Here is a 27,569-nt window from a genome sequence, read left to right as displayed (position 1 = left end):
GCATATTGAAATTATTCTCATGAAAGGCCATGAAAAAGGAAACATCGCACATGACACTTGCTAAACTGGGAGCCAAAGTTGGGAGAGAATACTCTATGTGTATCGTAATAATAATCATGTAGAGGATGTTTTGTAAATACAGTTACATTTGACTAAAAAGTGTTCATTTCCCCTATGTATAGAGACTTTCGGGACACTCAGATCTCTCCATATTAAAATCTGTTTAATTTACTTCACTCAGAAAGCTGCTTGGATCCGAGGATGGTTTAATATTCTATACATAAATTAATTATTTTAGTTAATCTTGTTTTTTCCCACTGTATTATGCAATGCATTATTTATGTATTTTGTATTATTTAGGTATTATTAGGTATGTACTGTGCTTATTTTAATGAATGATATTTGTCCATTGACTTATGCAATGCATTATGTATGAATTATGTATTGTATACACTGATCAGCTATAATATTCTAACCAGCTAAAATTATGAAGGTCCCCTTTGTTTCATCAGAACAACTTTGACCTGTTGAAGCAAGGCCTTTATAAGACCTCTGAAGGTGTGCTGCGGCACCAAGACATAAACAGCAGATCCTTTAAGTTCTGTAAGTTGTGAGATGAGGCCTCCATGTGTCAAAATTATTTATTCAACACATAGCACAGATGCTTGATCAGATTGAGATCCGGGGAATTTAGAGGGCAAGTCAACACCTTGGACTCTTGTTCCAGTTCCTCAAACCAATCCTGAACATTGTGTAGAGTGTGGTAAGAAGGATTATCCTGCTAAAAGAAGTCAATGCCATTAGGGAACACTGTTGCCATGAAGCGGTGCACTTGGTCTGCAGCAACGTTTGGGTAGGTGTCAAAATAACATCTGCATGAATGCCAGGATGCAAGGCTTCCCAGCAGAATATTGCAGAGAGCATCACAGTGCCGGCTTGCCTTCTGTGCACAGTGCCATCTTTTCCCCAGGTCAGCGATGTATACACACTCAGACATGCTCCATGGTCCAGTTCGTCTAGGCATCACAATCTGGCCCATGTCAAAGTCACACAGACAACACATGAACTTCAAGACCATCACCAACTTCTGCCCCTTGTCAGGTAATATTGTAACATATGATCAATTCTATTTACTTCATCTGTCAGTGAGTTTATTATTATGGCTGATCAGTGCATGTATGTGTTATGCTTTGATCCTAGCATTACTATTTACTATTTTTATATGTCAAATACTTAATTTAACCCCATGGACTTCTGTTGATTTTGATATATGTATTGTGTTTCCAATGAAAAGTGACATGCAGACACACAGTTATTTGAGAACTGTTTTCTTACTGCAGTTCTTTTCATCAGACGCATCGGCACAGTCAATGACCTGGTTGCACCAAGCGGATATTGGTATGCAAGTTCCATCTTGGCATGATGACTCAGAGGCAGAGCATGTGAAATCTGGAATAGAAACATTTCACTTATACAGAGAAGACTCGTTATTTCAAGAAGCAAACTAAATGCAAAGACCTATGATTACAGTGGAGCATGTGTGAGGTTACAGCTTTGATATGCAATGAAAGTGAGGCGGGTTTTTTTCCATTATTCTGAGTACAACATGAACCTATAACATCTGCACAGCATGGAAGAGCAAGATACTATTACTGTTATTTTTTATGCATAGTAAAAACAATGTACAAAGTATAAATAAACAATTACAGTAAGATTCAACTAGATATTTCATTTCTTTTTTTCATTTTTTAGCTTAGAAAATGAACACAATTGCTTTTTGGCAAATGCTATGTGAAAATCGCTTTTAAACAATTTAAATTAGTTTGAATAATGTAAATTCAAATAAATAGAAAGTGAGAAACTAGATTGTCATTTGCTATTTGATTCATCTGCAATAAACTGCCAGTGCTAACATGGCATGTAGGGAGGAGGGCTTTAATGTTTAAACAGAAACCCTAAACTTCATTGCCTGTATCTTTTTGACAATAGAATACACTAGAGGCAATAAAAGAGAATTGAGCTGCCCGAGGCAATCAGAAAAAATAAATATTATCATCAAAAATAATTCTGAGCTGATGAAACTTCCCAGGATGTGGTATGAAGCGGAAAGTTGACCAAACAAATCTCCAAAGGCCGATGCAAACTACTGGAAAAAACATTACATACACTGTAACATCCAAAAAGATTAAACATGACCTGGAGCTATCCATAACAATGGTATCAACCTGTTCCATACACCACACACTAAACTGAGAAGGGTTTATAAACAAAATGTTTATGAATTTAATTTTATTTATTTATTCATTTTTTCCATACACAATTAAAATCAAGCTTGTAAGGTAAAGAACACCATAATAAAGAACACTAATGTGGAGCTTTCGTAATATTGAGAAAATGCACTGCTACCTCTGGCATTTGAGGCCTGAAATTTTTTTAATAAATCTTAAGCATTTTAGAGCAAAATGTGCTCAGTGTCAGCAAATTAGGTAGTGGTCAAATATCATGGGTCCAATAGCAGGACAATGACCTTAGCAAACACACATCCAAAAGCACAAAGGGATGAAGGAAAGGGAAAAGGGACAGTGCAAAAATTGATTCCTGCTCTCAGTCCAATTTAAACCCTTGCAAAGAACTGAAATCTTCTGTTAGTAAAAGAAATCCCCCAAACCTTGAAGAGTTAGGATATATTGGAGTGGAAAGAATGGTGAATGGTGTTTACAGATGACTATAAGAAACAAGTTTTTTTCCTTCTGTGAAAAGAGATGTTCATGTGGTATAACTTAATATACTCTTAAGACATTGTGATCAAAAGTTGTCAAGTTTCCAATTTATACTAAAGATTTTTACTGTATGATAAACATGAAATGCAAGGGTATCAATAACTACAACCATGAACTAAATTAATGAGTATTAATCATTGGGTCTTGCAGTTTATTGAAGCTCATACTCACTATTACAAAAAGCTTCATCCGAGTTGTCTCCACAGTCATCAATTCCATCACAAAAGTGATTATTTGCCACACAGCGTCTGTTGTAGCAAGGTCTGTAGCCCTTTCTGCAGCTCCTGTTATCTAGCAGTGTGATGAGAAATAGCAAAGGGAATCTTTTACACTGTGAAAACCCGACCTTCACACACAGTCCATTATTTGCTTTTTCCTTTTTTTTATTTTATTTTTTTTTTTACATTTATTTGCTGCCCTCGATGCAGACTTCGAAATCTCATGCTCACTTTATTAAGTGCTGTGGAGGCTGAAGTTTACTCAGTTTGTAATGTGGAAGCTCACCGACACAGAAGAGACAAAATCACTCACCACAGTATTGCATTTTCTCATCCGACTTGTCTTTGCAGTGAGCGATTCCATCGCAGGTAAGCTGGTAATCAATGCACTCGCCGTTTCCACACTCAAACTCTCTGTGGATGCTGCAAGAAGAGTTTTCAGCTGTAGAAACAAGAAAGGAAATGTTTTCCAGTCAAGCATCTGCATCTTAGCTCTCATTAATCCAGGGTCATAAAATATTCAAATAAATGTAATAGGATCATAAAGAATGCAGTTCTTCCTCTATAAATAGGAGAAAGTGAAATTAAATCTCATTATAAATTACATGCCATGGAAAATATACACTCACCATCAACTTTAATAGGAACACCTGTACACCTGCTCATTTATGCTGTTCTCCAGTCAGCCAATCATGTGGCAGCAGCACAATGCATAAAATCATGCAGATACAGGTCACGAGCTTCAGTTAATGTTCACATTAATCATCTGAATGGGGTAAAAATGTGATCAATGTGACTTTAACTGTGGCATGGTTGTTGGTGCCAGATGGGCTGCTTTGAGTATTTCACAAACTGCTGATCTCCTAGGATTTTCACATAGCAGTCTGTAGAGTTTACAAAGAATGGTGCAAAAAACAAAAAACATCCTGTGAGTAGACAGAAACACCTTGATGAGAGAGATCAGATGAGAAAGTTCTGGACAAGACCGAGCTAACAAGAAGTCTACAGTAGCTCAATAAGCACTCGTTACCAGTATGGTGAGCAGAAAAGCACCTCAGCATGCACAACACATCCAAAAGTTGGATGAGCTACAACAGCAGAAGACCTCATCAGGTTCCACTCTGATGAAGTCAAAAAGAGCAATTTGACTCATGGGCATAGACTCACACAAACTGGACAGGTGAAGAATCAAAAAAGAAAGTGTCCAGTCTGTAAGTCTGAACCCTTGATAGCCCCTGAGTCCTCTTCTTGGCTGATCAGAGTGGAACCTGATGTGGTCTTCTGCAGCTCATCCACCTCTCATAGGCATTTCCACACGGATTTGCACTCACTCAATATTTTTGGTCTTTGCACCATTCTGTGTAAACTCTTGAGACTGTTGAGAGTGAAAATCCCAGGAGATCAGCAGTTTCTGAAATACTCAAAGCAACCAATCTCGCACAAACAACCACACCACAGTTAAAGTCACAGAAATAACAATTGTTTCACATTTTGATGCTTGATGTGAACATTAGCTGAAGCTCATGACCTGTATCTGCATGATTTTCTGCATCGTGCTGCAGCCACATGATTGGCTGATACACATGATAGGCTGGAGAAGAGCATAAATGGGGAGGTGTAAAGGTATTCCTATTAAAGTGTAGTTTGGTCAGAAATTACATTTTTACAATATTTTGTTTATAGATCCCCTGGTGGAACAATGGCAGGATTCCACGCTCTCACTGTCATGGCCTGGGTTTGATTCCTAGGCAGGGAAATAACTCTGAGGGGTTAGCTCTCAGTACCGGTCCCAAGCATGGATAAACTGGGAGGGTAGTGTCAGGAAGGTCATCCGGCATAAAACCTGTGCCAAATCAAATATGCGGACCAAATGATCCGCTGTAGCGACCCCGACCAGGAAGCAGCAGAAAGAACAACAACAATATTCTGCTTATGGAAAGTGGAGTTAATCAGCCAAAACATTTGGTTTCTTCATATTTACATTAGTTTTGCACTGGAGCTCTGACACTAATTATATATAATTATATAAGTACAGTATACTATAATTATAGTATACAATAATTTTAGCCAAAAGATTAACATCATTAACATCAAATTATGTAAATAATTTGATCTGGCTGACACTGGATAATGCGATTGTAAATAATTTCCTTTCTACATTACATAGTCAAGTGCAATTGTGTAACCAGGAGTTTTTAAACAGCTTATGAGTATGAGCATCAGCATAATTTTTTAATGTATTATAGTGTTAACCATAAATTTCTGTTGACAATATCAACTTTCACAATGATGGAGACTTCAGTATAACTTTTGGTTGAAATTGCAATCCAGTATTTATGTATGTGTTTATGTATGTGTGTGTGTATGTGTATGTGATATTTCCTACCCTGGCATCTAAGTGAATGTTCGACAACCTTAAAAACACAGATAGATTTAAAACATAACATGGACTGAAAAACAGAAATTGCTCTGCAGCTGCTGCTCTTCAGTGTTTTTGAAGACAAATATACAAAAAAAACAAATTTATGACAACTTACACACACATCTGTTGTCATCTAGCAGGACTCGTTCTCCTCGGCAGCTGCAGTTTACTGTGCCGTCTGGAGTCAGGAGGCACAGATCACCACAACCGCCATTCAACACTCTGCACGGGGACAACTCGCCTGGAGAACACACACACACACACACACACACACACAGAGCAATGCAAGTTCCATGACATTTCTAGAGATAAGAGAATGAAACTAACCCCGACTGAACTGCTGCCAGGAAGCTTTAATAATTGAAGGTCTTTACATTCATTTTGAGTTGATATTAAACACGTCAAGAACAATATTCTGCTGCAAAACAGAGGAAGACATTTCCATCAAATAATCTCTATAGCGGTAATGCTATGCATTGATAATGGAACCGGTATCAACAAAATACAAAAGAGAAACAAACAAAAAAAGCATGAGTGTTAAACAATAAAAGCCTGCTGAACACTGATAAATGCCTGCACCGTTGGCAAAAGTTTCATTTCTCTCTCATTGGAATATCAGACAATATCACAATAAGGACTTATGGCAGTGAAGTCTTTGTGGACTGCAGCCACCCCCCATCTATGATTCTAGCATCAATAATTCACTGCACAATGACTGCATGATTATGGAAATGAGTCTTCACAACACAGTTGGCGTCTCATCTTATTACAGCAATCTAGAAAAAAAAAACCTCAGTGATGATTCTCAAGATGGAGGAGTGCCATGCTCGAAATCAAGATACACATGCTGATCTTAAAAATAGCAGCACATCAGTAACCTGTCGATTCATGGCCCTGTCTCCTCAGCATTGATGACTGTTACTTTTCCCTTGGCAAGAACGGTCGATGGCAGTCAGCTACAATCATTTGCTATGATGAAATAAATGAGAAGCGAAAATCCCTCACAGCAGGCTTGTGAACACAGGCTGCTGGGAGCCTCTTAAACCCATTTCCCTATGTCCTACTTTTCGCATTTGCAACACTTCAGAGGCGCCCTTTGCGACTCAAGGCTACTTTTTTATTAATTACATCTCCCATTTAAGGTTTCTTCCCAGCAAATTAAGACCACGATCATTTATTATTCCAATTCTTCCTTAAAGATCTGAACAGTTAAAAGCAGTAGATACACAGCTGCTGGTTTACACAGTAACATGCTTAACAAAAAGATGAAAAATGACATGAAATGAGTCAAATGCAACCTTCTGAGATGTCAATGACATAATGTAATTTAAAGAATATTTCAATTTTATGCCACAATTGAATTTTCTGTGCACTTACAGTTATTGGTGTCCTTGGCCACTGCAATAATTCCCATAGGCTGGTGAGGGATATCAGCTCGCAGCACTTTAGTGTCTCCTCCAGTAAACTTGTTGGTTCGGAGCACGGCCCGTCGTGCCCAATCAGACCAGAAGATGTAATTCCCATGAATAGCCAGACCAAAAAACATTCCGGATCCTGACCTTACGATAACCTGCAATCAAAGAAAAATTGAAACTACTATACCTCACATTACATGTATTGAGAATACAGCAGTATACCATTTTGAAATTTTTGAGTATACTGTTTTTGAAAAAAAAAAAAAAATCATTCTGAAGCCATGAAAGTGTGTTTGAGAAAGCTAAAACTAATGTGTGTGTAGAGGACACGCTCTGTGCATAATCCCCCAGCAGCCAGTTTAGCCCAGATCCTGCTAGTGTTAATGCAGGTGTCATGGCGGCGGACACAGATATACATCACACGACTCCTTTTGGGACTTTCTGAGCTGGCAACGGGAGGATATCTCGCGGCTCTGGAGCCTCAGCCATTAACAGAAACACGCTTGTAGCCGTGATCACATTAGCCCCGCCACCATAGCGGGATTAATAGGACAGGTGTTGATTAAGAGAACCCAGCTTGAGCAAACAACAACTGGCGATCAGAGGAGGGAAGATGGGGGGTGTGCCAGATGGTTTTTGATGCAGCATATTGGCTAGGAATTAAATTTGCGGTGCAAGCTTTCTACTCTAACACCAATTATCTCTGTTTATGTAATATCAGAGTTGTCAAACACACTTTTCAGTTAGCTGCAGTGCAAAGACGTGTATGTTTATGCACAATGTAGTATGTGGTAGTATGTGAGAAGAAAATACTATGACAAAATCATTGGTTGTTGTTCATTTTTTGTTGTGTGAGAAATTCATATATGAAGCTAGTGCCAAGTGCAAGTCCAGTGCAAACTTAAGCTCCTAAAGGTTACACGCTGTGCCCTTCACCAGTGATGGGAGATTGACTCCTACCGTGGTGCCAGGAACCCACAGCTGTGAAGACAATGGGTTCTGCTTAATTTTTCACTTTTAAATTGGCTGTCTGATGGCTTCGTTCAGTAGGGGTCTTAATGCGAGCCTTCATTAGCAGCACCAAGTTTTTGGAATTGAGCCTCAGGGAGGCTGAAGCGAGAGATACTTATGGAGTCTGACCTGACCATGCCAGCTCATGTATGACTAATTGAGGTGGGCTGAGAACAAGTCGTGCCAAGCACAAATTGAAAACTGAAATGCAGTAAAATCACAGTAGAGAGATTTACTATACTGCTTGAAGGCTAAAGGGCTGCTCATATTCCAGCCATCTTGAACAGGAAGGTCTTTTAAGGGAAAATGAATCATAATTAAACTAACATTATGCGCAGTGAACAACACAGTGTGTCAGTGAATGCTAATTACTAATCGTGGTCCTTGGTGTGGTCATTAAACACTAGACCCCTATCATGTCATTGTGTTTCGGTGTCAGCCCTCTATAGGAAACAAGTGGAAAAAAATAAACTCTTTACCTTTAAAAACCTTACGGCTAACCTAGTTCGGGTACTGAATGGTAAAACGAGCTTAATGTGTTTTCTGCTTCTGGTAAAACACTTTTAGGGGCTCATTTCATGTCATGCAAGTTAGATTTTTAAAAAATATGGATTCAATTTTATGCCCTGCTACAATCAACACAAATTTACAATTTCAATTTTTTACAATAAATAAAACATCAGTTTTCTAAAGAATGAAGACCAGAAAAGCAGGTGTGCTCACGTGTCTATTGGAGCCATCATATTCACAGCGTTCAATTTTGCCCAGGCTTCCATCAGAAAAGTAGAGCTTCTCTGCTTTGTTGTCAATAGTGAGTCCATTAGGAGTGAACACATCTACACTAATGACCACTTTTATATTGTTCCCAGCCAGTGTGGAGCGCATGATGCTTGGCCGCTGCTCGTTCCAGTTAGTCCAGAACATTAGGCTGAAAAATTTAAAAGAGACAATAGCTGAAAGCAACACAAGCACAAATAAGTCATTTCAAATCAATAAATAGGAATCAATCAGCCTTGTTCGCACAGTAGAGCCACACAGCATGTCCAATACCATACACAAATCTGAAACGCTCTTCAAATACAGCACACAGAGACCCACAGGGACTTCACAGCAGTCTTTGCGAATAGACTTTTGACAAAAGTCCAGCTTTCACACTCTAATGGAATATTAGTGAAATGCATGGCAGTGTCTGCCAATTAATCATTCTAGGTTATATTCTAATTAACCGCAGTCTGTAGTCCATCTTAAAAATGTACCAAATTACCAACTAAGGACATTCTCTCAGAGGCTGGAAGTTTAATTTAGTCAGTGAACCCAAGGTCAGAAGATAATATGAATAGCATTACGACTCAGTCCTCGACGTAAGTACTGCTGGCTCGAGGCTATACATCTGTGATAGTTTTTTTTTTTTTTAATTATTCCTCACTCTGTAGTGCAAATACTTTACATAAAAATTTTTGAGGTCAAAACAATTTAGGAAGTCATACCAAATAATTTCTCTTTTTTCTGTTTCACTACTCAAGCTATAAATATTATATATATTAGTAAGGGTATAAAAATCAAACATATAAAAACTGTCTTGTCCTCTACAATTGCAGCAAAGTGATTTATTCCAGCCAGAACAAAGCCAAGAGCTGTATCCTGTGAAATACTTTGAATGGTTGCTGGAATGTAGTCCAGTGCTGAAGATAGAACATGACGTCCCAACAGACCAGCTGATGACTAATCCCTTTATTTCTCAGCCTTTGGCTGTGCTTTATATACATAATGTCAAATTACATGACCACTGCCTGATTGTGTGGTCCTTTAGGTCTGCAGAGAAGTGTGCTTAAGAGAATTCAAGAGCAATCAGACAAGAAAGGTCATGTTTTATAGTCTAACAGTAATGCAATACTTTATCAGTGGATTTTAATGTGCTTTAATCCGGTCCAGCTTTTTGCTCTATCTTTGCACAAGAACACAATAATAATAATAATAATAATAATGATGATGATGATGATGATGATGATGATGATGATGATGATGATAATTATTATTATTATTATAAATAATAATAATAAATAAATAAATAAATAAATAAATAAATAAATAAGTAAAATAAAATAAAATAAAAATAAAACTACTACTACTGTTACTACTACTACTACTACTACTAATAATAATAATAATAATTATTATTATTATTATTGTTTTAGTTTTATTATTATTATTATTATTATTATTATTATTATTATTATTCTAGCAGCTTGAATCATCATCATTATCATTATAATAGAATCAAGGATTAGAAACCATTTATTTTTTAATTTTATATCTTTCTAAACAAAACTAAAATGTTCCTGCTCCAGTGTTTCATGCCCCCTGTTTAAACCTGTTAAAAAAAACAAAACAAAAAATAAAACGTTATAGCATTCTTTATAGAGACTCCGAATACAGGAAGCCTCAGGTATACGTAAAACAAAACACTGCATTTAACCAAAAACGTGTATTTATTTTTAACATCCCTCTACTTTGGAGTGTGATTTGTTGCATGCAGAATAGTAGCATCTTCACGGATTTTCCTGCTGTCACCCAATCTTCAAAAACCTGCCTATAGATAGCTATCTAACGTCAAACCTTCTTTCATGAAAAAAGTGACAAATTCTGCACAGGCTTTATGTCTCCAGGGAAGATGTTTCAGTTTAGGCTTTATTTTTTTCAGCTAAGTACTTTTTCGTTCAGGGACATTTATAGTGATTTTTCTTGCATTAAAACATGGATATGTTTACATGTCCATCTTTATAAATCTTTTAGGATTCTATAATAACTCATTTACTTCCCTGTATGGTAATTCATCACTTTTTATTCTGTAATGTTTGAACTTTTTCTGAACTATTTATTGCACATTCTGTTACAACATGCATCATATTGCACCAGATTGTAGTACCTCTTCTTATTTCTTCTTATTTCTTTTTTTAATTAGTTTTTAAATATATAATATAATATAATATAATATAATATAATATAATATAATATAATATAATATAATATAATATAATATAATATAATATAATAATTATAAAGTATTTTTAAAGTAATATTTCATAATACATGGTGTATTAAAGTGCTAACAGAATGTCACTGACTTTTGGCACTCGTCCAGTGCTAGCACATGTGGATGGTCGTCTTCAGACATGGTGACCACAGGTTGCCTTCTGTAAGCTCCGTGTCTGCTCTGGTCCACTGTGTGTCTGCTGATGCTGGATGTAGTGGAGCTGGTCCAGTACACTGTGTCCCAAGCACGGTGGTAGGCCAGGCCCTCCACAGAGCCCACATCTAAAGCAAGGTGAGGCAAAAAACGATAAGTTCAAGAGAAAACCTATTAATATGGGATATTTTGTGTTGGTGTTTTGATCATGATTATGAAGTACAAAATCTAAGTCAACATCACCGATAGGAAAAATTAGATGGAAAAAAGTTCAGCTAGTTTTGTGTATAATAAAAGTAAGAAACTTAACTGCCAAATGATGAACTATACTATTACAAGATTTTAAATGAATAGAAGCTATCTACAGGAGTCTATCACTAATTAATTTTTCACAATAAACGACGACTGGCAGCATGCTTCTCCATAACTAGTTTGAGAACCTGGCAGTAATTAATAGGGTATGTGTGTCTTAATTAGGGGAATATGGATGATTAACATCTTCACCTTCTTCCAATGACAGGAAGAGTCTCTCTTTCTCTGTGTGTGTGTGTGTGTGTGTGTGTGTGTGTGTGTGTGGCGCCATTATCATTGTATGTTAGCTCTCCATCAACTAATTTGAACAAATAATGCTACTTCATCCAGCCAAGGTGTTCCTGTTGACAGCAGAGAGACAGGCTTTACAAAGCTAGATTATATAACATAATGACTCTAGCATTGTGTTAAAAAAAGATGTGATCTTATTAAAGGTGTGAAATAACCCTAACAGCCCAGGCTAGTCTAGGCTGAATAGGAAACACCATTAAAAAGCTGTATTTTTCAGAGTTGCGTTGTCTCATAAAGGGAGGGATGAAGCCTTATCAGCTGTTTCTTCGTTATGTATATCTTTCATTTCTTTTGTACAATTTTTATACTATTTCAGGGTTTTTACTTCAATTAAGCAATTGATTACCACTGACCATAATGTCAGTAGTAATAGTTGATTCAGACCATTCTCTAATAGGATTTTACGAATTTTATTCATATAATTATTTGTATTAATGTATGTAACATTGTAAAATTAGTCTACACTAATAATCATTGCTTATCACAGCAGTAAGCATTACTCAACAGTTATTTAATAAGTCTATTAACAATTAATTAGTGATAACTGACTTATTTTATTTTTTTAATGTTAATTAATATTAGGAATGCATCAGTAGTGATACTGGTATTGAGTATATGCCTGATACCCAGTTCACTTACTCATACTCATATTCATACTCATATTCATATGTAAAATATGCCTTGATTACTAACCGTTACAAGGTGATACTATGTGACGTAAGCTTGGTAAATTTTTTGCACTGATGAACAGATGACACAAATCATTTGATGCAATTAATCAAAGCAGTGCAATCCAGACTGCACACTATGCTCTGTGAATATATCAAAAGAAGGAAGTATAACATCGTCCTACAATACAAGTAACCTGACTAAACATTTTACATAAAACTCAACAGCCTAGACATTAAAGACACATCTCCAAACAAGACTAGATGAGTGAGATAACAGCTTTTACCTAGTTGATTTTATTTTATTATTTCAGATTAATATCAAAGTGCTATTTCACCTGCAGTAACTCCTGAGATAAGTTCGGCATCAGCAAGCACTAAAAAACATGTACTTATGTTCAGTGTGGAAACAATGTTATCAATGTAAGACACTTTATCATCACTGGACAATTATGTATTTCTGTCCAGCTGCTGGAAGAGAAAGCATCCATATGAATCACTCAAGGTTAATGAGAACCTTATGTCTACTGGAAAAAGTAGGACTTACAGAGTAAATCATGCAAACCACCTTGATCAGATTGTAATTAGTTCATTCTTGTTTATGCAGATGAGAGCATGTGCTTCAACAGGCTCATTAGGCCAATAATTGGTAATAAAGCATTGTTAGGCGCTGAACTTTTTCACTGTGTGCTACATCAGAAGCAGCTATTGATTGCTACCAGGATGCCTCCCATGCTGTATATTTTACATACAGAAATCAATAAGCATGACAGTCAGAAGCTTAAAATGCATCACCCCTTCTTCCATCCCTATTTGTGTTATAGTTTTGAGAAGGGTGGAAACAAGGCAAGATATTTTAATCCATCAATAGTGGGCACAAGGAGAGAGATGCAATGTTGTAAACATCATTTCTGACAGCTAAATTGCTCCCATTTAGTTGAAGAAAAATGGAGGTGGCCATTATAACACTCTTACTGGGTGTAGCATGCAGTAGAACCCAGCAATACATCATGCGACCTGACACTTAAGGCTTCCAGCAAATGGCTTTTCACAAATAGTTGCTAAGAGGCAGGCATGGATATGGTAGCAGAACATTTAACAATATGCAGGTCAGTACATTGACAAGTCGACATCATGATGAAAACAGATTTCACAGTGCATGCACATTTCCCGCTACTCTCCAGCTGTCCTTTGGGAAATTCCTAATTTCATGTGTAAGAGACAGAATTACAGCATTTATTCTACAAATGACCTAAACAGCAGCTATTAATAAACGCAGGACATGTAGACTTGACCACGCAGCAGGCAAAGATAAATAAAGAATCTTCAACTTACTGTCAACTATGATCTGCCTTCCAGACCAGTCATCGTTAACCATCTGAATATTCCCATAATGGATGTCACTGAAGAAGATGCGGTTGTGGTCAGAGGTGTGCTGACGATAGTCAAAGGCCAGAGCTATCACATTTTTGAAGAACTCAGGCTTTTCAAATGGCTGGAGGGGAGAATTGAGGTCGCTCTCATCTGAGAGGTGAATGCTTTTCAAGATGGTTCTTTCTGAGTAGAGTAGGTAACCTTCGTATCTCTGGCAGGCGAAACCATCCTCTGCCAAGTAGCCATGAGCACAGGAGCATGTCCTTCTGCCACTGCCCAGGTGAAAACAGAGCTGCTGACAGCCACCATTACTCCTAGCACAAGGGTTTGTGCCTAAAGAAGGCAAAGACATCTCTTAATAAATGATAGAAAAATGAATTATTTTATGGTCATAAAGAAAGAAAGAAACAAATAAATAAATAAACAAACAAGCAAACATGAAAAATATGCCTCATATTCTATTCTATTTTTATACATTTGAACTATACTTTCAATTAGTGTATTCTTTTTCCAAAAGTTTTAGATCTATCTTGATCTCACGTTATTGAGAGGAATTTTGCATGTTTTGTATTTGTCCTACATGCTTTACCTGTTTCCTCCAAAATGTGTCATTAGTTGAACTTGCTAAGCTAACTTGACCCAAGGTGTGTGTGTGTGTTTGGGTGTGTGTATGTATCCACTGAGACACTGACCAGTATACAGCAGTTACTGTAGATAAATCAGTGTACTGTATTCAATTTTGGGCAACTAGCTCAAGTTCTCTAACATTAAAAATTTCATGTCACAAGTAATGTACAAGAGAGTAACGCACTACCGGTTACATTAAATCATATTTACTAATTGATTATAATGTAAATAATGGACTTAATGTTTTTCAAAAGTATGTATTTTTGAAGTTTTTTTCATTGTTTTATTTAGAAATTGGGAGAAGCAGCCAGTGAGCAATTACCCAATTTGGGCAAATTTAGTAAAAGCTACTGGGTGAAGTTCCATCATGATGATGTTTGAGAAGATTCCAGACAAATACACAGCTTCACCAAGAATACTGTGAAGAATTTAAAATATAAAGCTTTGATTGACAGATTTGATTTGTTTATCACTTTTCTTGATCATTGCACAATTCCCTTAATTCCACTAATTTTATAGTGTTAATGAAGAAAAATCCTCTAAACTTGTAATGTGGGTTAATTAAAAAGTTCTCATTTTCTCTATCTCTTATTTCCACCAACGTACTCGGAAACAATTGTACGCTCACACACACACACACACACACACATACACACACACACACCTGACATAAAGAAGATCCATCAGAATGTGAGATTTGTGCATCTATACAGCTATTTAGATGAAAATGAGATTTACAGGGTATTAAATGTTACGGTTGCATAGCTACGAAAACAGAAAGGAACGGATCAGTGCACAATTCATCGTTTAGTGGATCTAAAGCTGGTTTTAATGACGAAGCATTTATCAACGGCCATGGACACTGTAATCTAAAAGTGTGTTGTGGAGCAATTTAATAAAGAAAGAGCTACAAAGAAAAACATTAAAGAAAAAAAAAACATTAAGTTGAAACCTCAACCTTTCTCCCGGCCTCTATTAAAGATTTTCACATCCTTCAGGTTGACACCCAGACCACTCCTCATTGTCACAGCCTCGCTGGCATCACTCTTTAGCCCACGGCGAATGGAACCATTGGCATGAGCTCTGCCACAATCAGCACAGCAGAAACAGGAAATGAAAACTGGCATCAATATAATCAGTGGTACTTATATAATTAAAAGAGATGGCACTTAATTAAATTCATAAGCCAGTTGCATCTGCATCACTAGCTGAGCTAAATCTCACCTTGAAAATGACATTTAGTAAAAGTTTGCTCAATTTCCATAAAGTCAGGAATCTTGCAGAGGGAATGTCAGAGCCTTATGCCAGGTCTCGTAGTGTCCTTGCATAGAAGAGGTTAAACCTCCAAGACTGTAGCAGCTGGCTTTGTGGGCCACTTTTGGAAAGCCCAGCATTTAGTAAAATAATAAATTACCTGTCAGACCAGTAGATGTAAGCGCCGAACACAGCCACAGAGAACAGGTCCACGTTGGCGGCTGATAGCACAATCTCCCGGTTTTCCCCAGTCTCAAGGTTGATCCTCTCTATCTTGTCGGTTCGAGCGTCACACCAATATAATCTATTTTCCTGGAAAGCAATTTGAAAATGCACATCAGCGCATCTTCTTTTGTACAGGTCCATTTTATCATCAGCAGAAGAAGAGGAATGAGGAGCAAGACTCAGGCTGGAAGTATGAGGGAACATGATGGAGAGACATACAAAGAGAGAGACAGAGAGAGAGAGAGAGCGAGAGAGAGAGAGAGAGAGAGAAAGAGAGACAGAGATGGAGCACTTTACCGTACCTCGTAGTCAATGGAAATTCCATTTGGCCAAGCGATGCCAGAACTAACAAGCGTGACCTGATCCGAACCGTCCAGCCGTGCTCTGCCTATGCAAGGATTCTTCCCCCACTCAGTCCAAAATAGGTAGCTGTTCAATAACAGATAATTATGACACAAATAGTTTTTTAAGATTTTGATCATTATAAAAAATACTAACGTGCATGGTGGTATGAGAAAACCCTTCAGAAGTCACTGATACTAAATTTTGAAAAACAGACCAAAATGATAAAAAATCACTGAAAATGGTTTTAAACAAATTTAAATGCAGTAATAAAGAGAACAGAATTGAATGGTCCAGTGACTGTTTCCCCTCTGTTAAAAGCACAAACAGAGATCAGTGGAGCAAAGAGATGATGAGGCTTGTAAGTTGAACAAAGGCTGTGGTTTGCTGTGACTCCAGAACACAGAAGGCTTGTAAAAAAAAAATTATTATGTGTTTTATGGCCCTATCTCAGTATCCTTAACATATTTTTTACTAACCCAGTTCTCGGAATTTGTACTACAAAGATAGTGAATAAATTTGTGCTGAATATAGCGCAGTGATAATTTTGCCATTAATGTGCTATAGGTTACTGTCATAAGAACAAATTGCAGAGCATGTCTAAACATCTCCAGGATCCAAAAAAAGCCTCAGATGTCTAAGGGTTAAATTCAGAGAGTGACTTTTATCTCAGGTGATGAGATAGACTTATGTAGATGATAATTATGATTATCAGTCTAACATTTCATAACGTAAACATATCATTCTTTGGCAGTAATGTTATTTTCACCTAAGAAGAGCGTGAAGAGTCTTTCGGTAAAGTGGGAACGGAATCTAATTTTGGGGTTTGAAAATTCTCTAACTTTAGTGTGGTTGACAAAGAAACCACAGAATCGTGCCATAGAATCATGAAAAATAGTTAACAGGACAGAAATATGATTAAACACAAGATCTCTTTGTAATTTTATGATCTTATTTCCAAGATTCTTGATGTTCAGTCCACATTATTATACTGTTTTTGTTCTAATTTAGTTCTTAATAAAGCTAGTTATGTTGCAGACTAGACTGATGATCTTTCCTATATATGATACAAGTATTTAAACTTTAGGTTATTAAAAGACCAAAACAATCTTGGACAATCTTGACATATCTTAACATTAGCTTAGCTTTTAAACATTAAAATACTGAAGAAAATCAGCAAAAAAAAAAAAAATTATTAACTGGTAAACTTAAGTAAAGTCCGTGAGCAGTTTAAAGTCACTCAGTTCAGTGGTCTTTTGCAGACAAGGTCACTGCTATTTCAATTTTGTTGCATATTTTGACCATACCAGAAATATGACAGACAATTTTTTTTCAGTTTGTGTTCAGCTCATTGGACCAAACCCTGAATTTCAAACAAATTCCTGTCAACTGAGAAACATCTCCAAAGGGCAAAGATTGTGAACCTGACCGTTGCAATGAGGTCAGTGAGGGTGATTTTTTGTAAGAAAATCAATGCGTTATCTTGGTGCGAAGGCTCTCTGGTACAGTGACATACCCTCTCTGTGGATGCACTGTGATGGCTCTGGGCTGGTCCAGCCCCTCTGAGATCACCACAGAGCGGTACATGCCATTCAGCCGAGCAATTTCAATGAGGTTAAGGCCATGGTCTGTCCAGTAGAGATTCTCTTTATGGAGAAAATCAACAGAAAGTTGAAGTTTGTGCTGGAGTAGCACTCAAAAGAAACTCTTTACAACAATCACATCCACTTTATGTAGAGTATAATGATACCAGCAATCCAGTCTACTGCGATGCCCTCCACTCTGCTGATGCCGGTGGTAATAATGTGTTCTTTCCATGTCTGGTCTCTCTTGGCCCTAGAGATACGGTTCAAGCCCATGTCTGTCCAGTAGACTGTGTCATTGCCTGTAAAAAGAAGACAATATTTCTGAAAAGGAAAGACTGAACACAAGATGTTTCCCTTTTGTATTGCACATCTTTTATAATTCACTTGAGTGGAACAGCAGGTACACGGTATTTGTGTAAAGTGTGTTCTGTTATTTTTGTCTATTCTCAACACTTTGAACAAAAACAACCCACTTTGAATTCCTGATTTATATAAACTGATTTATATAAATCGTTAAATATGCTTGTCGTCCCCACTAAGAGGTTCTCATCGGAGTCAAATACAGAATTTACTAGCACATAAATCAGCCTCAGTGTTTTCTTCACATAAATCTGTGCTGTGGTAGTGTTTTGTTTGTTTTCCATAAAAGCGTTCTTCAACAAATGCAGAGTTTAGATCCAGATAATAGGTCTTGAACGCACGATGGCAGCCAGCTGGAAGACACACATCAGTTTCATACTCCAACAAGCTGCCTAATAACGGCATGCAAAAGCTATGCGAATGGATTCAGCTGTCATGGGCTAAGCTGGGCTCAAGTTCAGCCTGCTCACCTGAGCTGAGCTGGAACGTGCTGTCCTTGTAGAGAAGGGATAACATGAGCAGAGAAGAAAGACGGACCATCTGTACACTCTGCCCTTTGGCTGAGGTCAGCACTTTTATCTCTGCCTCCTTGGTCACAGAAATCGAGGGAGGCACGAGACATGATCTCTCCGCTCAGTTTGAACTTTCATATTTGTGGGAAAAACTTCCTTTATGCACACAGCACACTGTTGAAAAACTAAAAGTTATTTTATACGTCTGGCTTTTTAATTATTCTGTTGCATCACTCAAGGGTTGCTTCTTCTGCATTCACTCGTTGTGCCACTTGTCACTATTGCATTTTCAGCAAACAGGGTCAATCATGTTGCATTTGAGCAGTGCCAAATTCATTTCAGAGCGGCCTATTGGGAGAATGAATAATGCAGAAACCCACAAAATTTTCAGCACAACACCAGGTTCCTGAGCAGCCGTGTCTACTTCACCCAACCTCTGTTTGATGGATTGTCCAATATATTACAGTGAGCCCCATGTGATGCTGGGTTTAGAAGATATGAAGGAACATTTATCTGTGGTGCCTCTGGCATCAACTTACTTAACCCGTCTCATCCTTTTATCTTTACCAAAGATGATATAGCGGTGTATTCGATTGCCTTTATACAGGTGCAAAACGGAGCAGCTAATATTAGATCGCAAGTATGACAGTAAACAATATGGAAAACGTGATGAATAGGAAGTGGGAAGGAAGTCTCTGAGGTCATAGAGCAAGGCAATACAAGAATTCTGAAAGGAAATTTACCACACACACAAAGACAGAGATAGCACAGGAATAGACAGAGTGATGGATGTTTACCTGCGTGGAAGTCCACTCCAACAGCAAACAAAGTGCCAGTGATGGGCATCAATGTCTCTGTATGATCCGTTGGGTCCAGAGAGATTCCGCGCATGCCGTCATGCACAGAGTACATTAAAAAGGCGCTCAGGCCTAATGTGGAAAAAAAAAGAAAAAGAAAAAAAAGTTTCCATCAGATTATATCTGATGCTATAGCATCATAATGGAAATTTCCAGTATTTAGAAACATTTGAAAATGTAGCTGTTAAAGGAAGAAAGGTCAGCAATATCATGATCATCATTCATGTTATGATCCTCATGTGATCTCCTTTTTTAATTTTTTATCTTAACACAGAAAAGCATGCTCATATTTTCCAGTCACTGTAACCATGTGTATACCTTCACAAGAAAGGCGGTCAGCGCGCAGGTTATAGCCCACTGTGCATGCACAGCTGCGAGTGTTCTCCGACGTAGGCAGACAGAGCTGAGAACAACCTCCATTGTTCAACTGACAGGCGTTCCTCCCTGTAAGATGCAATACAACAACCACAAAATTCAGTGCTTCAATGGACGTTTCCCAAACTGGTGCCTTTAGTTTTTATAATAATGCCTGAATGACTGAAGAGAAACACGTAGGAAGCATGTACCCTGCTGTGCTCCCAAGGAGATCACTCCTTAGCTGTCTCCGACAGTAATGAGACAGAGCAGAATATGAATAGAGAAGCTAACTGCTGCTTGAAACGTTTAGGGGCTGAATAGATATACATCAGAGCTGCTTAATGGTCATTCTTTATTCAAGTGGACAGTTTAGTAGGATCCACGGCAACGTTGTTAATGGACCTGCCATTACCCTGAATTATTTGCCTAATAACTCAGAAAATGGAAAAGTGATTCACTGATAAATCTGCAGTGCACTTTTACATATTGAAAAAGAAAGGGAGGATTTGTTATCAAACTTAATGTAATAGTCCAACCATAAACTATAAATGTTACTTGTTATAATCTATGCAGGAATAAATCAACATCAAATTAAAACCCTTGAAAAACCAGCCAGCCGTTATTTTTCATTTACATCTAATTTCAGAGGCCACTTTAATTTACATTTAATACATACACTTCAAACTAACTCCTTTTCCTAAGCATATAGGACTTCATTTTTTTACTACACATCCCTTGGCAGCTCACCTTTCTGGCCCTCTCGGTCGTACACTTTCATGTGCACCACTCCGCTTGTCTTATTGCGCAGCGCCACAAAGCCGCGGCCATCTCGCTTTCCCACTGTGCCTAGCTGCGCCAGATCATCATCCGCCCACCACAGCTTGCCACCTGTTAAAGCATATGAATCTTTTATTGGCCATGGATTCAAGCTATTGTCATGCATGTATGCTCACTCCATGACTACAGCACCCATGGGTCTGCTCCAGCTCATTAGTAAATTATAACTACACTAGATAGGGCCGAGGCATTGTGCATGTCCCCATCTCTAGGAAAGTCAATGAAGCAGTGTTTAGAGCAGCCTGGCACAACGCCCTGGTCTGAAAAGAGGTCTCTCCATTCACAGAGCCGTCAGAGTGCGACCAATGTCAGAACATCACTGTAGATAGCAGTCTGTGTGTTGTTCCTACTCAGGCACAATGTTCAACAAAGGGCCACAGAGGTTGTTCTTGGCTTGGAGCCTGAACTGTGCCTGTGTGCTGCAGAGAAGCATGCAGTGCTGACACACCAGGTGACCAGGGATATTAGAATAAAAGCTACAGAGTACAAATTCTCAGCAGCCTGGAAAAAGGTGACCTTGATCTTAGATACTTTGGAGAATTGGAAAAAAAAATCAGTGAAATATAATCTGTCAAAAGGTGTGGATTTCAATGAATGTATATTAGAGCATATCTTATCATCACTAGTGACCTAGACATGCACATGTACTCTAAACATGACTAAAATTATGAATAAAGAAATGTAGTCATGGGTTGATTGCGCATACGCAGGTGAGTCCGTTTGAATGATCTCTTTTTGTGGTTGAGGACAAAGTAATTGAGCACAGTGAGAACTAAAATAACCTGAAGACCTGTGAGGATAAAGGAGGTCTGGGTTGAAGCGAAAACTGTGTGGTTCCCTTGCAGTGTGAAAGTGATTCAACTCTAAATGAACCTTTCTGCTGGAAGTGAATTAAACTTATGCGAGGTACAAACTGAGCCAAAGGACAGATCTGCAGTGCTGCAGAAATGTGTTTAGGATATTGGCATTGATGAACACAAAGAGGAAAAAAATAACTGATGTGTCCACAAAAACGCTTCAAACTGGTTATTTTTATAATTATGTAAGCAGTTATTTAGGATTAGATCTGTGTTCTCTGTGTCTGGATATTTTTTTGTGATGGGGGGGTCATTTAATTACACACATTGTAAAAAAGCAAATATGCAAAATACAAAAATATAGAACATATGTAAGAATATGAAGTATTGTTATAATTATTCAAAAGATATGAGAGAGAAAGTCTGCCATTAGAAGAATGAAATATAACCTTTTTATAGTTTGACAGCACTGTCATAGTCATGTTATAGAAAAAAAGAAAAATTTGGAGTAGGACATGTTGCAGCTGATCAGTCTTTATATTCTGTATGCAATGTTTAACTTACACTAGGCTTAATAACATTTATAGAATTAATAACATATGCTTCACCAAAAACGTGAAAATATGGAATACTCACTTAGACAGATTTGCAGCAGTTTGCCGTAAGTTGGAAATGCCCCTATAAAGTTCTGTATATGTTCCCTATAATGACACTATGACACAATAGAAGAAGTACTTACAACCTGCCCAAATGTACCTATAAACCCCTAAAATTGTTATTGTTCCCTTAAATGTAAGTGTTCATATACAATCCAAATGTAATTATTGCAGTGTACATGAATAAATAGAAATACGAAATAAAAAAGATCAGTATTTATACGGTACTGTATAAATGCTGCACTGTACAGTGTATTAAAGACTTAGTTCATAAAAAACACATAGTATTTATTAAACAAAATGTGATATTAATACATTAACAATGGTCAATTTACCTTAAACTTGGCATCTCTTCTGCTTTGTGTACACAAAAAAGGTGGAGTTGGAAGTGGCGAACTAGTTGTTGTCTATCTGTTACTATGCTACGGAGGGACTGATGCAAGGCTGTGTAAAGAGCCATAAATTGGATTTAATTTTTCAATTTAATATTTAAGGATGAGCGACGTAAAGTCGGAATCGACGTAAGACGAAACAACGTAAAAACGGGGCACTACTGTATTCAATTTTATTTGTATAGCACTTTAGCAATGGACATTCTCACAGAGAAGCTTTACAGAAATCTATAAATTCAGGAACTAGTTTTCAATTCGAAATTTATCCATAATGACCAAGCCAGAAGCGATGGTGGTAGGGTAAAACTCCCTGGGAATATATTAGTAAGAAACCTCTCACTGACTTAAAACAGAAGCCATCCTCATTTGGGTCACACCAGATAGTGTGTTCACAACTCATCTATAAGTGTTGTCAAAAAGTGCAATTGTGTAACCAGGAAATTTATTCTAGTTTTAAAATGAAGTTTTAAAGTAATCAGTTGATCATTGATGGAGACTTAAATCCAAAACTGTTGTAGTAATTGCAGTCCTAAATCAATTATGTTTAGGTTTAGATTAGATGGTATCTAGCTGTGATTTATTAATTGTTTGGAATTAAATGAAAATGGTGACAGAAAAATTTGTGCCTCCAAACATCATGCCTGGGTCACCAGCACTGACAGTCTGACATTTGTTAGCATCCAGAGTGGCGGCTGGTTTACTGCACAGCTCATCAAGAACAATTTCCGCTTTGAGCATTTGATCTGATTACAGATGATGGGAAGTCACATGATCTAAATGAGGGCTCTCACTGCGTCTCACACCAAATCTTTCCAGGGAGAGAACAAACCAGCATCGTGTGAAAAACAAAAAATAAACTTTAAAATAAAGGGACATGGGATATGACCTGTCTCTCCTCGCTTTCTGCTGACCAGTAAACGGACATTTGTATGGCAAGTGAATACCATCAGATAGTGTTTTTTACAGCTCTGCAGATGAAACAGCTTTATAAGGGTATAAACTGATAACATGGCATGATGGTTAACCTTGGTAAATCTCTTCAATTAAGGCACCCTCGCTGGGAGAGAGATGGCAAAGATACAGGCCAAAGATCTTAGATCTCAATCTCGTTCAATCTTCACAGGGTGTCGGCTCAGGACACCCAGACGCTGTGTTCCAAATAGCTAATCGATTGCACTGATTCTGAAAATCAGAGGGCTAGGAAGGAGCTGTTTGTTCCATAGCAGTTCAATACCTTTGATTAACCTTGAATGAGCTAAGCCGTAACTACAGAATCCTAATAGGTTTATTTTTATCACCTCAAGCAGGTAATTAACAAATGACAGATCAATATGGGGGAAAGCAACAGTGTACATTACAATGAGTCCCTGCTGCTTTGAGTCATATGTACAATGAAAGAACACAAGGATTTAATAAAAAAAAAAAAACCCTTCCCTCCAACAACCCACCTGTTCACCTTCACATATACCTGTGTGTATGAATGAGAGGATCAGCAGTCTTAAAAGAGAAAAACAAGTCCCAGGCACTAATGGGGCTTTCACACTGGCAGTTTAACCTGACATAGGACACAGTATGCATGAAAAACTGATAATGTGACCCAGGAAGCGCAGTGCAGTACTGAACCCAAGACTACCAATAAAAGGTGGGTGAGTTTGGTTTCACTGGAACTGTGCAATGCTTTCCATGAACACGAACGTAATTCGTACTCAGTCCGCACTTGTTTTAGCCGGTGAAGATGATGATAATAATGATACTGGTGATGACATCATTCATTTCTACAACACACATGTGTCATGAGAGGCATAAGAACATTGTGGGACACAGAAGAGCCTTACTGCACATAATTGCACAAACAATATTGTGAATCATGCTGTGTTCTTTTTGCACATTTGTAATGATCTACATTAAACGCAAATGCCCTGGAGTTCAAGTGAGTCTGAAATCAGACCAAAGCTGTGGGGGTGTAGAGAACAATCTCACTCAGATTCGGACCTCAGCAAATATACACAGTGTGAAAACCACCTAAAGCTTTTTGACGCTTTAGAAGTTGATATTATCCACTAACGTTACTATTCTGTATGTGATAGGTGAGTTCTACCATTTATAAGCTGTTTAAAGATTTTAACAATGTGCAGCAAACAGACAGCCAGATAGTGGTTTATGTCAAAGTTCCTGCATGGTGAAACAAAAGTTTTAAAACTGCTCTTCTCCAAACACTACCCACTCAGACACCCACACACAAGGCAGCATGATCATCTTTCCACCCTCAGGCTTACCTAGACTGGGACAATGAGATAGATGCACACACTGATACACACATACACACATAAAAAAAAAAGGTTTCAGTTGTGCACTTATGAACTAAAAGCCCTTGTAGAGAACAAATAATCACCCCATTTTTCAACAAGAACCATCTGTCTTGAACACTTTGAGCAGAAAAAATAAAAGCTTACAGAAGTGCTTCTAAAAGTATTCCATATAACTTTATAGCTAAAATGAATCTAAAGCTAAAATGGTTTCATATGAAACAGTTTTGGAATGCTGTCTGAGAACTGACCAAAAAAAGAAGAAGAAAAAGAAAAAATCTGCTAAAACAGTGCTATCCTTTTTATGTCACAGCAATTTGCATGACCTTAACTGTGGAAAGAAATCATTTGTGGCTTGGTTTAACAAATCTGCTACGCAAATCTGTTCCCCTACACAAACAGCAAACATAAGTATCTTCTGAACCAGACAGACAGCTTTGCAAAAATTCAGAGAAAGCTTTTTCTCACTGTGACAAAGACGGAATAATTGTGATGGATAGCGCCTAGTTAAAGCTTCATTTTGCCATTATGCTGTAGCCTGCTACTTCTTTAAACTTACACCATTAGTCTTTCAGGTGGCCTTTCATTCTGTTTCACTTTTTATAATAACTTACAGCCTCAGTCGGAAACAGCTTTAACGGGCAGGGCGGGTTTTAGCACTGTGAAAACAAAGGATTTCAAATAACAGTGGTGCACCTGCTAAAGCATCCTCCGTTAGTGGTCTATTAGGAACGAGTCATAGCCTAGGTAATGTGCTGTGCTGGCAAGACCTGACTGCGCTTTTGGCTTTGTTATCCTGGACCCGTATTCACCAAGCCTTTGACAATTACTCATAAGAATGGTGCAAGAAATGCTCTTATGTCGGAAATTACTCTCAGCTCAGCGTAGGGCCTGGAAGTTACGTTCTACATTATAAAACTACTTAGCCCCAGTTTCAAGAAGGAGTAGGGTCAGCATTTATGAATCTGCCTACTTAGCGTATCTGTATAGACAATTTATACTTGTGTCATATTAATATTAATATAAATATAAAAAATAAATACAATGTGCGTAAATGTTAATATTAATAATGGGTATTAATACGATTTGTATGTGAGTTAGTATTATTTATATATGTGTGTAAATATAATTAATGTGTGTTAATAATACTAGTATGTGACTTACTATTATTAATATGTGTGCAAATATTAACCGGTGCTAATACTATTAATATGTAATATAATATGCATAAATAATATTAATATGTATAAATATTCTTCTCTTGTTGTCTTCTAAAGTTGTTTACAGAAGCAATTACGCATTAAAGGAAAAGTTCGAAACATTAAAGATTAAAAAAACATGTAAAAAAAAAAACACTTCCATTAAATTAAAGAGAAAAAAAAGTTTGAAATAGAGAAAATTGTTGCACTTGTTAATCACACTTGTAAAAAAATCTTCCCATTCACATATGCTTGTTCGTTTCATTTTTTCCCTATTCTGTCAATTACTACAATGACCCCTGGCAAGCCAGCATAGATGTAGGCGTATTGTTCATTATTTCCTCCCGAGTGGTAGGGAAATAAATTTGCAAATGATTTGAGTTGTTCTAAGTGCTTATAGTGTTTGATTGATCTCTACTGATTACCACCCTCTACATACCGCCCTCTTTAGATTTATGGCAATAAAATTTTGATACTCTCATCACCACTGACCGCTGCCAACATGGACACGCTCCCCCCACCCCCCTTCCTCTCAACCTAATTTGAATTCTGGCATATGGAAAGAATTGTAATTTGAGACTTACACCCAGCCTAATGCAAATGCTGTGATTAAAAAGCAGATGATCTACAGCAGTTGGGTATCTATTCAAACAACCATTCTTCATTATCCAGTACCATCTGGACAGAAATCAGTCATATCAGTTTCTCACCCCACTTGCTTTTTTTTTTTTTTTTTAAAGTCCAAGGTTTTTTTTTTTTTATGTAGACTTCAGTCTCAGACCTACATTTACTCCCCCAAATGATGAGCTACTGGATATTGCTTCCAGTGGAGCAGCTAAATAGAAAAAAGGTAAATCTCATCAAAGATTTTTATTTCTCTTCCAAAACCCAGAATTACACGTTTCTGAAAATGTTTTAGCCACTGATGGTTTGCTCACTGGCTGATAATAAATATCCCAGGATAATAAATATCTCAGATTCTCATAGCTTGGTACCATGGTAACACAAAGTATTCATCCATGTGCTGTGTTGTTGTCTGAAAGGAATGAACGATCATAGCAGCACTGCATGCTCCAGGAACACTGCTTCACAGCAAATAAATAGTCAAATAGAGGAGACTAGATCAACAATATATGGTCCAAACAGAACCGGTACTACTAAAATTATGAAGCAGAGCACTTCTCATTAATTTAATGATTATATAATGTATATAAGAAACTGAGATGTGTCAACCAAGTGTACAGTAGCGTCAATGTGCCGAGCCTCTTACCCATGAGTGCCAGAGCTGTAGCTTTGGTTAAATTCTTCTTTGTAGTTTCAATCACCTCGAAGCCACTGCCATCCAGATTACACCTGTTGACTGTGCCGTTAGCTGAGCTAATCCAGTACAACTTGCTTGCAGGAAAGTCTATTGAGAGACCTAAGGCAGGTTTTTTAAAGGTTAGAATTAGGATTTGTATGACTTTATAGATTTTCAGGTGTCTCTGTAATAGAGAAATATGTGAACTGATGTGTGTGAATATGTGTGTGCAGTGTCTAGATGGAAACTGCTTTATGCAGTTATGCTTTATACTGCTTAAAAAT

General features: G+C 37.5%; 1 protein-coding gene across 5 annotated transcripts in view; it reads right to left on the bottom strand.

Moving 5' to 3' along the window:
* The window catches only part of lrp1bb (low density lipoprotein receptor-related protein 1Bb), a 271,908-nt gene that overhangs the window by 58,139 nt on the left and 186,200 nt on the right, over positions 1–27,569 (bottom strand). For all 5 annotated transcript variants that reach the window (XM_058392915.1, XM_058392917.1, XM_058392919.1 and 2 more), the window contains 17 exons: positions 27,256–27,405; positions 20,546–20,686; positions 19,760–19,885; positions 19,382–19,513; positions 17,877–18,011; positions 17,643–17,772; positions 16,087–16,213; positions 15,720–15,871; positions 15,264–15,388; positions 13,640–14,011; positions 10,972–11,161; positions 8,570–8,774; positions 6,798–6,990; positions 5,536–5,661; positions 3,312–3,440; positions 2,952–3,071; positions 1,336–1,449 (listed from right to left, as the gene is read on the bottom strand). In XM_058392915.1, coding sequence (XP_058248898.1) covers positions 1,336–1,449; positions 2,952–3,071; positions 3,312–3,440; positions 5,536–5,661; positions 6,798–6,990; positions 8,570–8,774; positions 10,972–11,161; positions 13,640–14,011; positions 15,264–15,388; positions 15,720–15,871; positions 16,087–16,213; positions 17,643–17,772; positions 17,877–18,011; positions 19,382–19,513; positions 19,760–19,885; positions 20,546–20,686; positions 27,256–27,405 — 2,667 coding nt within the window. The remainder of the gene's footprint in view (positions 1–1,335; positions 1,450–2,951; positions 3,072–3,311; positions 3,441–5,535; positions 5,662–6,797; positions 6,991–8,569; positions 8,775–10,971; positions 11,162–13,639; positions 14,012–15,263; positions 15,389–15,719; positions 15,872–16,086; positions 16,214–17,642; positions 17,773–17,876; positions 18,012–19,381; positions 19,514–19,759; positions 19,886–20,545; positions 20,687–27,255; positions 27,406–27,569) is intronic.

Source organism: Hemibagrus wyckioides, linkage group LG06 (genome assembly GCF_019097595.1).
Source record: "Hemibagrus wyckioides isolate EC202008001 linkage group LG06, SWU_Hwy_1.0, whole genome shotgun sequence".
In the NCBI taxonomy this organism is placed as follows: Eukaryota; Metazoa; Chordata; class Actinopteri; order Siluriformes; family Bagridae; genus Hemibagrus; species Hemibagrus wyckioides.
Note: the sequence above shows the minus strand (reverse complement) of the source record. Positions and strands in the feature narration are given on the sequence as shown.